The sequence below is a fragment of the Bos grunniens genome, chromosome 4, assembly GCF_055505025.1.
Source record: "Bos grunniens cultivar Pamir isolate PY7600 chromosome 4, Bosgru_T2T1.0, whole genome shotgun sequence".
NCBI lineage: Eukaryota > Metazoa > Chordata > Mammalia > Artiodactyla > Bovidae > Bos > Bos grunniens.
This window is the reverse complement of record NC_141168.1, coordinates 16,260,775-16,274,165: the sequence shown is the minus strand read 5'-3', so window position 1 is coordinate 16,274,165 and position 13,391 is coordinate 16,260,775. Positions and strand designations below refer to the sequence as shown.

At 43.6% G+C, this 13,391-nt stretch overlaps 1 protein-coding gene across 6 annotated transcripts in view; it reads right to left on the bottom strand.

Annotated features, from left to right (window-relative positions):
• Positions 1-13,391, bottom strand: part of DENND2A (DENN domain containing 2A) — a 99,984-nt gene that overhangs the window by 54,959 nt on the left and 31,634 nt on the right. For all 6 annotated transcript variants that reach the window (XM_086395237.1, XM_086395235.1, XM_086395236.1 and 3 more), the window contains one exon: positions 10,322-11,479. In XM_086395237.1, the coding sequence (XP_086251363.1) occupies positions 10,322-11,349 (1,028 nt within the window). In that variant the 5' untranslated portion in view covers positions 11,350-11,479. The remainder of the gene's footprint in view (positions 1-10,321; positions 11,480-13,391) is intronic.

Here is a 13,391-nt window from a genome sequence, read left to right as displayed (position 1 = left end):
TGCTTTTCAGGTGGCTAATTCTTATACAGGAAGCCCGAAAGACAGACTTTAAAGCAACATGAAACTACTGTCCATACATGATGAAGAAGAAACCCGAAATCTTTACATGCCCCGCTTCCAGAGGCAGTGGGAAAAGAAAATTCCAACCACACAGTTCGCTTTCTCATCGTCCTGTGTTGGTAACATATTTTCAGCAACATCATAGCTTTATTAGGTGGCTGGTTCCTCCTCAGCACTGTCTCTGTCCTCTGCGGAAATACCCCTTGGTGCTGCAGCCCTGTTGTTCTGAGGCTCATTGATTAAACTAATCATCCTATCACTTAGCTGAGTCTTTTCTATGAAAATATTTTTTAACCCAGCAAAAGGTTTTAATACCTTTATTTACGTATTAACTTTAAAAGGAAATTTTGAAAGGCTAATGATAACCATATCTAGACTGGCTTCTTTCTCATTTACTCACTTCCATGTTTGTTCCACATTCAGTTGCGTGTTTCATAAAAAAGAGAAGAAAGAAAGTGAAGTCGCTCAGTCATGTCTGACTCTTTGCGATGCCCACCAGGTTCCTCCATCCATGGAATTTTCTAGGCAAGAGTACTGGAGTGGGTTGCCATTTCCTTCTCCAAGGGATCTTCCTGACCCAGGGATCAAACCCAGGTCTCCCGCATTTCTGTCAGGTGCTTTACTGTCTGAGCTACCAGGGAATGTTTCATAAGCACCTTCTTAAAGAGTGAAATTGAACTCACAGCTGGTGATGCAAAGGTAAGAAATCCCTGGGACTTCCCCGGTGGTCCAATGGTTAGGACTCCACACTTCCACTGTGGGGGACATGGGTTCGATACCTGGTTGGGGAACTAAGATCCTACATGAAATGTCGTGTGGCCAGAAACAAACTAACAAACCCCAAATCCCTGCAATTTCAAGTAGTACTTTGGACGTCATTTGTGATTTTTTCATATTTTTGTAAATGAAATACTAACGTAAGAGCTCATCCCATGTCTCCACTTATATGACATGTGGGTACTTCCCTGACAGTTCAGTGGTTAAGAATGTGCCTGCCAAGGCAGGGAACATGGGTCTGCTCCCTGGTTCAGGAAGATTCTGCATGCCTCAGGGCAGTTAAGCCCATGCTCTAGAGCCCAGAAGCCACAACTACTGAGCCTGTGCTCTGGAGCCAGTGCTCTGCAACAAGAGAAACCACTGCAATGAGGAGCCCAAGTACTGCAACTAGAAGAAAGCCCACACAGCAGTGAAAACCCAGTGCAGCCAAAAATAAACAAACAGATGACGCAGGGGAAGCTCAAAGTGAACTGCAAAGGCTGTCACCATCCATCCAAGTGTGTATGCCTTAAACCTGGAAGTCCTGTGCAGGTTCTTCTCCATTACTGCCCACGTGGAGCCAATTAACCAGAATTCTACATACACAGTATCCCTGGGACCCACCGGCTTCTTTCAGTCCCCTCTTCTAGTTACACTGCAGGGTGACCCCAGGTGTGTGATCTTCCTCCCACCCCCCACAACTACCCACCCTGTCCCCTGGTGCCCCTGCCAGTCTCCACGCTGCTGTGGAGTGGAGGGGAAAGCTCTTAAAAAACACAAATCGGACTGTGTCTCCCCCCTTCTTAAAAACCTTCAAATGCTTCCTGTTCCTCTTTAGTAACAGGCCCAACCGTTGCCTGGGCTACAGTGCTTTTTCAGAGCTGACTCTAGAGGCCCCTGGGTCTCAGCTCACACCTTCCTATCCCTCTGGCCTAACCCTTGCCTTTCACGTCCTCCAGTGGGCTCAAGCCCTTATTGCCCCCGGGTCTTTGCTTGTTTGTTCACTCAAAATGCATCCCTAATCCCGCAGCCCACCCCCGTGTCTGGGGACCTGAGGCCCTTGTACCCAAGCTGGCCCTGTTTCCACGAAAGGCTAGTTACCCCTGCTGAACATTCCCACAGCACCATCGGCTTCCTCACAGCGCTGAGAGTGGTGAATAACAGAACTAGGTGTGTAGTTCTATTACTAGCTTGTAAGTTTCATGAGGGCAGGGTCTCAGTCTACCGTGTTCCTTGCTATAACCTAATATTGCATAGAAAAAAGAAAGAAACAAAGTGAAGTCTCTCAGTCGTGTCCGACTCTTTGCGACCCCATGGACTGTAGCCTACCAGGCTCCTCCGTCCATGGAATTTTCCAGGCAAGAGTACTGGAGTGGATTGCCATTTCCTTCTCCAGGGGATCTTCCCAACTCAGGGATCGAACCCGGGTATCCTGTATTGCAAGCAGATGCTTTACCATCTGAGCCACCAGGGAAGCCCCAATACTACATAGGTATATAGCAAATATTTGTTGGCTGAATAAATGAGTGAATATTTTAAAAGTTGGTTTTAATGGCCACCTTTACTGCTTACAATTCATCCCTATTTGGGGGTAAAAAAATTTTTATCTGTATTCTGAGAGCTGATTTTTTGTCAATTTTTTGAACATATTTCGCCCCCAGAATTATTTTTGGCTGTATTTAGATCTGCTTGGATGGCCTGAGACCCAGCACCTACCTAAAACATGAGCTTGAAACCAAGGATGCCATGCTCTGAATCCCTCACCCCCACCCCCAGCTGCCACAGACCCTACTTCCCTCCATGGCAGTGGGCATCCCCAGTGGCTCAGACGGTAAAGCATCTGCCTGCAATGTGGGAGACCTGGGTTCAATCCTTGGGTTGGGAAGATCCCCTGGAGAAGGAAATGGCAACCCACTCCAGTACTCTAGCCTGGAAAATTCCATGGAAGGAGGAGCCTGGTAGGCCCCAGTCCATGGGGTCGCAAAGAGTCGGCCACGACCGAGCGCCTTCACTGTCCCTCCATGCCCGGTGACCAGGTGCAGCTCTTCCTCTTGGGAAGGGCATTCATACCACTGCTACCGACCAGGGATCCTGGCCTCCTTCACCAACAGAAATTGATCACGGACCAGACCAGCAATTCAGGCAACACTTCATTCAGGCAACTCTGCAGCAGCTGGAGCGAGAACAAACAGCAGGTTCCCTTGCTTGCTCACCCACTGGGGGAGGTGAACTGGTTCCTTATACGATGTGAGGAGAGGACTGTGTCTAGGGGTTGGGCCAGAGGGGTGACTTCGGTGTTTTGCCCATCCCTTAGGTGGTACTGTGTGCAGAAGACATGCACAGTACCCTGCTTTTGCTCCCAGTTCTTCAGAAGCGGCAGTTGCGTTTTTTGTCTCTTTGGACCTTTTGTTCAGAATTTGCCCCAACAGTGCAGTATTTTGTTGCTGAGGAGCAAGCACTGCAGCACTGTAGCAAAGGGTCCCAGGTGCCAGCCTGTCCCCAGGTGATCTGAGTAGAGGGCTAAGCCAGAGTGTGCTTATTTCAGCTCTAAGCTCTCACTCTGTTACTGGGTAGCTCCTCCGTCCCGCGCTATGGCTACACGTGTTGTGTTTCCGCTTATCTCTATCCTGGATCCAAAATAAAAAACTATCCATGGAGAAGGAAATGGCAACCCACTCTAGTATTCTTGCCTGGGAAATACCGTGGGCGGAGGAGCCTCATGGGCTGCAGTTCGTGGAGTCATAAAGGGTCAGGCACAACTGAGCGCACACACACACATGCAACCTTACTGTGGCTGTAGGAGAGACAGTCTGATACGCAACCATTAAAACTGATCACCTAAAAAAAAAATTGGAAGCAATCATTGGTGTCACAAACAGCTAAAGTCTGGAGAAGATTTTAATAGTGTTATAAGAATAAGACTTGGATATTGGTAGGTAATCTAAAAGGAACAAGCTGAATGACACTGTCAAAGTTAGTCTGGGCACCAGTCCTTCTGTCTCCTTATTACCTCTTCAAAGGATTTTCAAACCAATAAATAAAATATCAAGCTAATTTTACTCCTCTTTGGAGTTAAAAAAAATCATCTTTTACTCCAGGCCCTTATTAGGTATTGAATTGTTCAGTACAAATTCATATTGCTTTAAGGATACTGACCAAAAAAAAAATGATATTCAGATACAGACATCCTCAATGGGTACACCATATTAGATTTTCCTAATACTTTTAGGATGGGGAGGATTTTGGAAAATAAAAAGTTTATGAACAAAGATGATCTATTTCGACCATCTTCATCAAATTCAAAGCTAATATATGACATACTAAGGATAATAAAGCCTAGAAGAAAGCACTGTAAAAGAGTACAGCTGAATCACCCTGCACATTTTGACGCACGTTCAGTATATCCCCCTAAAAAAGGAAAGGGGAAAATACAGCTAACTCAGTTTATGATGGTCCTCAAAATTACCTAGAAAAGCTCTTCAGAGATCCTTTCTTTGCAAGAGATGATTATTAATTTAAAAGTAACATTGAAGCTGGGTCAAACAGAAAAATGTAACTATTTCATAGAAGAATGTTTTCCTAGAATGTTGTCAGTCATCATGGAATGCCTAAACTCTTCACAAAGAAGCAAAACCTATCTTGCAGACTGTGGAGTATGCAGGACTGTAGCTTTCTTCCTGACGTGAAAAGGCTGATTCATTGCCCTCACTTTGATACCTAACAAACACTGGAGTTTCAAAGAGAACTACTTTTCATTTTAGCTTTATCAATTTTATATATAACTTTGCTCAAATTACAGACCTTCTATGTCTCTTGCTTTTTATATAAATGCAAAAGTCTACCTTTGAAAGATTAACACAAATTGTATGCTATTTTCTGCAAAAATATGTTAAAAGTATTTTAAGCTTACAGAAAAAAAAATGACACCTTTAAAAAGATATAGCTAAAGAGATGGGACTAGTCAGACGAGAAACACTAAATGATATATTTTCAATATTTGCTTGATTAGAAATCTATAGCTTGATGTAATAAAACTATCTTGAATCATAAAAAAAAGAAAAACTATCCTTAGCCACTACTGTGCCTAATATCCATCATTTCCACCTTGTCATGAGAAATAAAACATGACAATTACTGTTCTAATGAAGAATAATGACCACTCTCTCATCTTTTTGTCTTCCAATGCAACTGCTATTGAAATTTTTAAATGAATTTGTAAAGTCAAGCTTCTCAGATGCTGTCAGAGTAACTTTTGCTCTAGATCTCAAATGAATCAAACAATTTGCCCCTTTGAAGATTTTAAAATATTGTTTTTAGGCATGGGAGAGTTGCCTCATGGATGCCACGGTGACCGAGACAGACTCATAATGACAGGGACAGACCACAGCGTGGCTGGTACATGAGAGACCAGACGCATGACAGCTGAGGGTGGCTGCCCAGCTAGACTGCTGAGGGGGTCCCCATCAGTCCTAGAGAAGACGGAAATTATAGAATTGATAATAGTACCATGTGATTTGGCAGCCACTTAATGACCGAGGTTTCATGTCCTCAAAAAGTTCTCGAAGTCTTACACCAAAGCCCCAAGGAAAGGCTGAATCTATGTGAGCCAAGATAATCAGTTGAAAAGTTGAAATTTTGGTCATCGTGGCTATTTGGTTTCAAAAAGATCCAAAAAACTCTGTCATGTGATCAAATTAAACTAAAATTTAAAAATATGAATTCAAAACATTTTGGGGATACAGACACATGTGAATTCGGGATGCTGCTTACACTTAAAAAATAACTTTTCTTGTTAAATGTCAGCCTCAAGGCATTCCTGCCAAAGTTATTAAACGTATGCCATAAAACATACATAACCAAGTTAATGCTGCTGTAGGAACCTTATCTTTGGAATTTCCTGACATGTGAGGGTTTCTCGTGTTCCATTTTAGGATTGAAGGCGTAAGTCCTTGCATTTAATTTCCTGGGGCTTTAGAGAAATGAAGAAAGAAGAGAGAAGAAGGCAAAGGAGGGAAAGGAGAGAAAAGAGGGGTAAAAAAGAGCATGAAAAAATAGGAAGAGAGAAAGAGAAGAAAAAGAAAAGGCATTTTCTCAAACCCAGAATCGGAATCCACTGGTTTGGCTCTTGCTGAGGTGGACTAATCGGCATATGAAAATAAGCTGGATACATTCTCGGCAGTGCACAGCCTGGCCGTGTAATTCTAAACCCTCTTAGCCTCAAAATCCTTAATCATTTCTTTCTTCAACTTGGCTTGGCTTTCCTGCCTCAGAGAGGACAGTAAGTCTGCCAAATTCAGAGTTAAGCCTTTTCTTTTCTTTTTTTTAAGCGACAGGACCACAATAAAGAGCATATTTTGTTTTTTAAGAGTAGAAAGCGAACATCTTGCCCTCATCACCTCCATTGTACAATTTCAAACAAAACTAGAACTCCAAAGCCAAAAGTTCTTTAAACACAGCTGATGCAACCATATCCAAATTGGCCAAAAAAAATTTCATCTTTGGACTGAAACAAAGTAACTTTAGCCGGTTTTAGAGAAAATGCTAGAGGACTGAAAAGAGCAGATGGTAGCTAAGAGAGAAAAGATAATGGGAATAACTGTTCACCAGGTTGATCTGTCTGCCCACAGATGACACAGTTCAAAGACTCCAATTTCCCAAAATGAACCTGCCCCTGGGAAAGAGGCCTTCTTTGGAGGAATAGCCCAGAAAGGGCACAGAAGGGCTTCTCTAGAGAAGCACGGGGACAGAAGCAGAAAAGTCACGAGAGCACCCAGGGCTCTCAGGTTGGCGCTGGTTTGGGAAAGACTTTAGAATTAGAGATGGATTCAAACTTTCTCAGCACATAAAGAAGGAAGCCTATAAATTCTTTTATCCTTCTCCTTCTGGATGCTCAGTCATGTCCGACTTTTTGTGACTCCATGGACTGTAGCTCGCCAGGCTCCTCTGTCCATGGGATTCTCCAAGCAAGAATATTGGAGTGGGTTGTCATGCCCTCCTCCAGGGGATCTTCCTGACCCAGGCATCAAGTCCATGTCTCTTACGTCTCCTGCATTGGCAGGCAGGTTCTTTACCACTGAGCCACCTGGGAAGCCCTCAAATTCTTTTACAGATATCACAAGACACTAATACCACAGCTGATAAAGTTAGGACAATAAAATCCATGTATAGACTAGTCCCATTTACAGAATACTTCTATAAAAATCTTAAATAGAATATTAGACTTAATAGGTCAAAGAAGAAGAACCATATGATCATATGAAGTTTCTGAGAAGTAATTTGACAAAACCCAATCCTAATTTTTAAAACTCTTAGTTTAAAAAAAAAGGATTGCCAGGGAATACTACCTTGATAGAATGAAAATGTAAATCCAGCAGGAGTGCTTGAAAGTAGAACACCAGAAGAATTATTAAAGTCAGGGTGAGACAAGGCTGCCCAGTGCTATCAGCACCATTATTTCACACTGTTATGAAAGTATTAGTGCAATATAGTAAGAGAGAGAATTTGGAGGTAAAATCAAAAAGAAAAGAACTTAAAATGATAACTCTTTGCAAACAATATTATTATATACATGGAAAGTCCAAGAGAATCAACTGATAATTAGAAACAGTAAGAAATTTCTTCAAGGGCTGTTTTAAATGAGTAGTGTATAAAACTAGTTTTCTTAAATACAAAGACTATATAATGAGAAAAAAAGATTCCATTAACAATGGCAACAAAAAGATAAAATACCATATACTTAGCAAATGGATGGAATCTCAATTAAAAGCTGACATATTTACTATGTGTGAAATTTCACAGTGATACATAGAATACTTAGAAAAAATACATCCAAGAATATTCAAGACATTTTTGAATAAGGAGAATAATCAGGAAACAAATAAGAGCTTTATAATTATTAAAAAGGAGACCAAATGATCACTTGTATATATATTACATGATAGAATATGTAGAATGTCCAAAAGAATCCACTGATTAATTATTAGCAACAATAAGAAATTTTTGTTAAGCTCTACTAGATGGTAAAATAGATTATGAGGTTAAAATATTTACAACTGTTCGGTCCTAGAAAAGAAATACATACCCTGATTAATTAAACAGAATACAGCCAGAAAAAAGTAACAGCTAACATTTATTAATCATTTACTATATACCAGACTCTGTTTTAACTTATGTTTACAAATATCTACTCATCCAATCTTCACAACAAAGCTATGAAGTGGTTACTATAATTATCTCCATTTTACAGATAAGTAAAATGAGGCTCAGACAAATTCAGTAGCTTGCCCAATGTCACACAGGTAGGATGTAGTGGAGTTAGTAAATTCTCTGGCTCTAGAGTCTTCTCTAATGCTATATTCTGCTCATCACAGCATTATTTGTAAACTGGAGACAACCTAAATGTAAATCAGCAGGGAAATGGTTTAGCCACATGATGTAAAGATGGCAGTTAAAAAAGGAAGGTGAAAAGAAAAAGGTGGCAACATGGAAATATCTCAATGATATCTTCAGTAAAACATGGCTGGTATACAGCATGATTTCATTTTTGAAAGGATATAATACATATGTATGTATTTCTAGAAACTCTAGAGTAGCCAACCCTTTTTTCCCCTAGAAGAGAACATAAGAAATTACACTTTTGGCACCCGAAGAATCCTTCCTGATAGACCATGTTGAGTAGGAAACTGATATGATTGAATCTGTATTTCCAAAAGCCTCCTGTGGCTGCTGGGAAGGACAATACTGGGGTGAGGGGGCAGGTAGATACAACGTGACTAAGGTGGCAGCAGTGGAGGAGACACAGTCAGGCTTAAGAAAATGCGTTAACACTAGAACCAAAGGACTTGCTGATGAATTAGATCAGCAGTGTGCGAAAAGAAGAGAAATTATAAATGACTCCTAGGGTTTGGGGCATAAGCAAAATGAAGGGTGATACCATTTAATCAGAGAGCCTCTATCTGGGGAGAAGATCATTTTAGTAGTGGCCTGGATTGAGAATTTAGGTTTAGACATATTAAGTCCAAGCTATTAGATAACCAAATGGGGACCCAAGCAGGAGATGACTATACAAACCAAAAGCTAGGAGAGGGTCAGGGCCAGAGACTTACGTTTGGGAATCATAAGCATGTAAGGAACATTTAAAAACATGAGAGTCGGGGAGACCAGTTTATGGGAGTGCATGTAGATGGAGGAGGGGAGACCTGATCCTGGGATGGGGTGTAGATGGGTTGAGGGGGGATGTTACTCAACAGGTAGATGGAGAGGAGGAGCAGCCAGTGAAGTGTGACTATCAGGAAAGCAGGAGGTCTAGAAGCCTACAGCAAACATAGGATTTCAAGAGGGTGTGAGTCAAGCTGGTCCACAAAGGCTGCTGCTAAGTCACCTCAGTCGTGTCCGACTCTGTGCGACCCCATGGATGGCAGCCCACCAGGCTCCCCCGTCCCTGGGATTCTCCAGGCAAGAACACTGGAGTGGGTTGCCATTTCCTTCTCCAATGCAGGAAAGTGAAAAGTGAAAGGGAAGTCGCTCAGTCGTGTCCGACTCTTAGCGACCCTGTGGACTGCAGCCTACCAGGCTCCTCCATCCATGGGATTTTCCAGGCAAGAGTACTGGAGTGGGGTGCCACTGCCTTCTCCGTCCGCAGAGGCTAAGTGAGGTCAATCAAGAAAAGCACAGAGAACTGACAAATTGGATTTAGCAAAGACGGAGGTCACAGGAGGACTTGGCCAACAGAAGTTCTAGGATTAGTAGCAAAAGCCCTACTGCAGGGAGTCAGGTTAAACCCAGGCGGGAAGCAGTGGTGACAGCAGGGACAGACAGCTATTTGGAGGAGTTTTTCCTCAGTAGAGGGTTTCCAGATTAGTATGTATCAAACCAATTAGCACATTACAGAAACAGACTAGAGATCAGGTTTCAGAACAGAAAAGAAATTGTCTCCAAAGCACAGATTTTACCTTTAAGCATTCACAGGGTTTATTATCTAAAGGTATTTTAATACTACCGAATATTTACCGTGTGAGCATCTACACGTATAAATGAGAAAACTGAGGCCTCGAGACATTAAGTAACTTGTTCCAAGTTAGACAGACTGTGAGAGGGCCAGGATAGGCCAGGCAGTGTGTTTCTAGAGTCCAAACCAAGAAAAAACACGAAAGCAAGAGGGAGGAGAGACTTGGAGCACCAGGCACAAGGTGGGGGTGGTAGTGGCAGAACGAGCATCAGTTAGTAGATCGCCAGTGTTAACACACGCTTTCATTTAACCCTTGGTTACTGTCCGAATTACAAGCACTCATTCACATCTACAGGGCGATCTTTTGAAGTGAATATTATGTTTTTCAGGACAAGGAACAAGCACAAGACACCCGTACATCAGTTACCACGTCTTCAGGTTTAATCAGTGAACCGTCTTAAGCTACGGATGGTCTCGACTAACTACAAGATCCGATGGTTTAATAAACGGGCTGAGAACAGACAGTGGCCGTGGGGCATAAAGTCACTGGTCACCTACCTGTGGTCAGCACTGGCTTTTGGTCTCCCGCTCCACAGTCTTCTGTTCACCGAGGGGGGCGGGGGAGAGGAGGGCAGGGGCGGGGGAGGTAGAGAGGGCAGAGGAGGCAGGTTCCTTCTGTCTTTCCGGAAGCGCGTGCCTAGGTTCCCATCCTTGTCCCCTTCTCCATCGTGTTTGAAAGTTCTCCGGGGTTTGGGCAAGGGGTTGATGAAGGGTTTTGTGGGGGGGTCCTCCAAGCCTCTGTACACACTCTCCAGGCTCTGGTCACAGGGCCTCCTGCACAAGCCTTTCCTTTCCTCGGCAGCCTCAAGGGTAGGCTCCCTGGTTTCGAGGTCCAAGCGGTGGGCTCTGAATTCTGAGCCGCCCCCACCCCCACGGTGCTCAGGAAGGGTGGGCGCCTCCTCGGCCTTGTCCGGCAGGCAGTGTGGGGAATAACACGTGCCTGGTAACTGGGGATCCAACCCGGCAGATCCATCCTTCAGAGCCTGCTCGAGTTTCTTGACCTGCTTCAGCACAGAGAGGCTATCGTTCTGAAAGCGCTGTTTGCCAAGCCTGGGCTCCCGGCCTCTGCCCAAGCTGGGAGCCGGCTCCCGGGCTGGCTGGCTCAGGTCCGGCCTCTGCTCAGCGTCCTGTGCTCTGACCTTTACTTTATCCCGCTCATCCTCTCTACTTTCCACGTCCAGCCTTGTTCCATTCTGAGCCTCGGTGACCCGAGCCCTCGAACCATCACTGCTTCTCCTCTCCGTCACACAGGACATCAGGTAACCCTCCTGGCCATCTGCCTTCCTGCCAGGGGCAGGCGTGGGCAACTCCCTTTTCCCTTCCCATTCTGATATCTTGTCCTTTATGCTGAGGGACGTGTGCCGGGCCTTGCCTTGGGCGGGAGGGCACGGGTCCTGAACACTGCCCAGCTGCCTCTTGCCGGCCCTGCTGGTTCCTTTAGCGCTGAGATCTGAAGCTGAGTCATTGATGATCATATCTGAGCTGAACATGTTCTGCTGAAAACAGTCCACTCTTGGCTCCAGCATCAGGTTATAGAGGCTCTCCAGGGGGCTTCTTCGGAAGGCCGGATCCTGATCAGTCTCTAGGAAAGGGATGGAGGACCTAAATGGCTGCCTTTGACAGTCTTCCCCAGTCTTTGGACTGTCCACTTTGACCCTAAACAAGAAAAACAAACATCGAGTGAGGCATTCTTAGTTATTGTTCTTCACACGTCATAGCAATTTGCTAAAACTTAGGTATAAATTGTCCGGCTTCCCTGTGGCTCAGCTGATAAAGAATCCGCCTGTGGTGCGGGAGACCTGGGTTCGATCCCTGGGTTGGGAAGATTCCCTAGAGAAGGGAAAGGCTACCCACTCCAGTATTCTGGCTTGAAGAATTCCATGGTCTGTATAGTCAGTCCATGGGGTCAAAAAGAGTCGGATATGACTGAGAGACTTTCACTTTCACTTTAAGATATAAATGTTAGATACCAGTTGCAAGCCACAAACATTGAAACCACCATTTAAAAAATCACTTTATGCTTTTCTCCTGGGGAGACAGCAAAACAGAATGAAAGGAGCTTTTGGACTGTGGCGTTCAATCGACTTGGGTGTAAATCCTAATTCAACCACTGACCAGCTGTGTGACCTTGGCTAAGTTGTTTAACTTCTCTAAACTTCAGTTTCTCATCTGTGAAATGGGAATAACAATAAACATACCTACCAAGGTGGCTGTAAACATTTAATAAGCTAGCTCATATTATGTATCTAGAACGGTGTGAGTGTACAATAAATGGCAGTTATCATTATTGTTAGCTTTTTCCCAATGAAAATAGAAGCTTCACGAGATAGATTATACCAAAAGAAGATCCTTTGGAATGATTATTTAAAAATTAAAACAAATGCCATAAGTCATGAAGTTTTCCCTAATTCTCGGCTTGATAAACTGTCCTGACTTGAGTGGGTAAAGCCACAGTGATTGGCTGCATTTGACTGGAACCTCCTCTAGAATGTGAACCCTACTAGACTGGTTTCTCCGGGAGGATAGGGATCATTTTGTTTTGTCTATGGCTTCAACCCTAGCACCCCTAACAACACCCGGCAGAGTAGGTGGTCACTAATTCTTGTTGTGTGAATAAGCGAGTAAACAAACAGATTCAGATTTCCTGCATGGCCTAGAACTGCATTGTCTGGTATGGTAGTCACTAGCCACATGTGGCTATTTAAACTAAAATCAAATTAAATCAAAGCTTTGGTTCCTCAGCTGCAGCAGCCACATATCAAGAACTCAGTAGCCAAGTGTGGGTAACAGTTACTATACTGGATGGAGTAGAAAACAATTTCCGTCACTGCAAAAAGGTCTCACTCAACACAAACGTATGAGGATATAGGCCTCCAAATGTGATTTTAGAAGATCAGTTAGTGCCATGAAGACGTTAAAAATTATTTAGAAAGAAAAACAGAAGCTCCAATACTTTGGCCACCTGATGTGAAGAGCCGACTCATTGGAAAAGACCCTGATGCTAGGAAAGATTGAAGGCAGGAGGAGAAGGGGGTGACAGAGGATGAGATGGCTGATGGCATCACCGACTCAATGAGCATGAGTTTGAGAAAGCTCTGGGAGATAGTGAAGGACAGAGAAACCTGGTGTGTTGCAGTCTACGGCATCGCAAAGAGTCAGACACGATTTAGTGACTGAACAACAACAATGAGAATGAGAGTATCGGTGTTTTGAAATGCAAAGCATTTCTTCCACCAGCAAAGGTCATGACTGAGCACAGTGACCTTAAATGTGCCAAGAAGAGCAAGCATGCATGGACCGACCTCATGGTGCACGTTTTCTAAACACACAGGCTCTTGGAAACTCCAGCTAAGGTTCACATGAGGGATGAGTAACTAGCAATTTCACGCATCCTGTTACTATCTAGCTTTCTAGTCCAGAGACTAATGGTTGTTTATATAAAGACTTCTTCCTGGCTTGAGATATTAACGTGTAAATTATGTTGTTCTTGGTTGCTTAGCATAAAATCAGAAACTTGTGAAATTGCAAACAGATTTTCATATGTTAAATATGGCTATCAAAGCAGATT